The 2,454-nt window shown below is 40.4% G+C and overlaps 1 protein-coding gene across 2 annotated transcripts; it reads left to right on the top strand.

Annotated features, from left to right (window-relative positions):
* Positions 1–358: 358 nt before the first annotated feature.
* LOC131974958 (hydroxycarboxylic acid receptor 2-like) lies at positions 359–2,248 on the top strand. 2 transcript variants are annotated; one of them, XM_059337468.1, is made up of 2 exons: positions 359–637; positions 918–2,248. In XM_059337468.1, the coding sequence occupies exons 1-2, from the start codon at positions 601–603 to the stop codon at positions 1,838–1,840; spliced, it is 960 nt and encodes a 319-aa protein (XP_059193451.1). In that variant the 5' UTR covers positions 359–600; the 3' UTR covers positions 1,841–2,248. The 2 variants fall into 2 exon arrangements, with proteins under 2 accessions (XP_059193451.1, XP_059193450.1); XM_059337467.1 differs by having other exon boundaries at positions 359–2,248.
* Positions 2,249–2,454: the final 206 nt, after the last annotated feature.

The following is a 2,454-nucleotide window of genomic DNA, read 5'->3' as shown; positions in this document are numbered from 1 at the left end:
GTGGTTGCTTTGAGTTTCTTTGTAGTCATGTTGCATCTCTGTGACTATTTTTATGCATCATTATTATCTTTTTGGTGATTTCATGTTTCTCTATAGTCTCTTTGCAGTCTTTTTGGGTTGTTTGTAGTCAGTATGTGATGTTTCTGATGATATTGTGTCTGTTTTCAGCAATTTAGTCTCTCTTTGGTTGTTTTGCATCTATGTAGTCATTTTGTGTTGTTTGTAGTTGTTCTTTGTGTCTTTGTGTTTGCTTTCTGAAATCCACAGGGGAAAAAAGGACGGAAGCAGATTTGAAGTTGCTCACCTGTTTCAAATCCTGCAATCATCTGTCCAGCACACAGTTGTAGCTCACAATATGTTTCTGATCTGGCCACAGTTTGTTTTTTCAGAGTCCTAAAGGTGGTTAATAACAGTCTTGTCATGCAATGTGGCTTATAGCAGCTGCTACTGTTTCTCAGGTCACATCCTCTTTAACTTTAAAGTTTTCTGTCATTTAAACATGCAGTGACAGAAGTTATTTCTGCAAAAAGTCTTAAGGTAACAAGAGTTTTTTTCTGCAAAAAAGATGTATTAACTTCCAGGAAACAGTCCCCCATTTGAATGATTTTTACAGTGGATTGGGTTTCCATATGCAAAGGTATTGTGACCTTAAGATGTTCTCTATCTGCATTGATGTATCAACCCTTTCTAAAGAAGTATAACATCCGAGAATACAGGCTTTTTAAGGTGTTAACATTTGAAGAAAGCGGAACCTCTGTGCTTCCTGGAAATGCACGGTTTTCTGTATAGACATATAGGAAGTCCTCAAGTGGTTATTTCTCTGCTCTGCAACCAGCGAGGCAGCACCTTACTCAACATGCTGTGCTATTTCAATGGGACTCTGCTGATCAGTGTGCTTCCCCCACTGCTGTTGGCAGAGTTTGTTTTGGGAATCCTTGGAAATGGTTTGGCTCTCTGGATCTTCTGCTTCCACCTGAAGCCCTGGAAGAGCAGCACGGTGTTACTCTTCAATCTGGCACTGGCTGATTTTCTGCTCAGCGTGGCTTTGCCTTTCCGTGCCAGCTACTACATCTCTGGGATCAATTGGATGTTTGGGGGAACTCTCTGCAACATCTGCCTCTTCATGCTCGCCATGAACCGCAGTGGAAGTACCATCTTCTTGATGGCTATCGCTGTGGACAGGTACCTGCGTGTGGTGCATCCCCATAATTCCCTTAACTCTCTGAGTGTCTCTAAAGCTGCGTGTGGAGCAGTTGCACTGTGGTTGCTGACCATCTCAATGACAGCTCATGTCTTCACTCTGCAACACACCAACTCAACTAAACTCAAGTACTGTGAGAGCTTCTTGATCGACACTGATCTCCACCATAATCTGAGCTGGCATAAATTTGAGTTTATCTTTTCTTTCTATATTCCGCTGCTTGTGATTCTCTACTGCACGATCCACATCATCATTCAGCTCAGAAAGAGACAGAATGCAAAGATTAAGAAGGCTCTGTGTTTAATCACAGTAGTGGCGGTGCTTTTCATCATTTGTTTCCTCCCGAGCAACATCACACAGCTGCTGATTTGGGTCAAGGTCAAGACTCTCCAAGCAGTCAGCACCCCTGAATCTGAAGTCTGCCCCGCTCTGGAAAACCTAACCACCACATTCTACATCACCATCAGCCTGACCTATCTGAACAGCATGTTGGACCCTGTGGTTTACTACTTCTCAAGCCCTGCTTTCAAGAACATCTGCAGGAAAGCCCTTCATCTGTCCCAAGCAGACACTGCTGAAAGTGCAGAGAGGAAAACTCCCACTCGAGAAACGGGCTCCCACTCGCTCAGCATGCTGTGATCACAAAATCCAGGGAATCATTGAGATTGATGCAGCTCTGTGGATGAAATTTGGATTACGCGTTTCTTTCAAAGATGTCATGTAAGTGTTATGGCCAACAAGATATTTTCTACTGCTGCTACACAGTAATTACTGAGTATAAATAAACTGCATGCACTTTTTTCCTTTGCAAAACATGTTACTCTGATCTTTTTTCAAATTGTGTTCGTTTTTTTTAACTTCTCTATGTATTCACTGCATTTTCAAATATTGTTTTGGAAAAAACTTGAGCTATTGTAAAGCTGTGAAATAATTTATGTACTTAATATTTTGTCCACTTATCACACATACCTTAAAATACCCCAACTGTAAAAACTCATGCACTCGCAGTTTTATTGCTGTTATTAAAGTCCATTGCCTTTAACCAAATGTTGTTGTTTTTTTTTTATATTATTTTGTTATCCTGAGAAAACCATAAATTATGGAAACAAACATCATATGAACTGTTATGATAAAAAGATCTCACATTGTCACAAATCTTTCTCATATCTGGGGTTTTGTGATCATAAAGACACCAAGACATATTAACGAGCTATATGAAGGGAAGATGGGTAAAACTTGATTATTGTGTAAAC

The sequence above is a fragment of the Centropristis striata genome, chromosome 7 (assembly GCF_030273125.1).
Source record: "Centropristis striata isolate RG_2023a ecotype Rhode Island chromosome 7, C.striata_1.0, whole genome shotgun sequence".
Taxonomy (NCBI): Eukaryota; Metazoa; Chordata; class Actinopteri; order Perciformes; family Serranidae; genus Centropristis; species Centropristis striata.
This window is presented reverse-complemented; position numbering and strand designations above follow the sequence as displayed.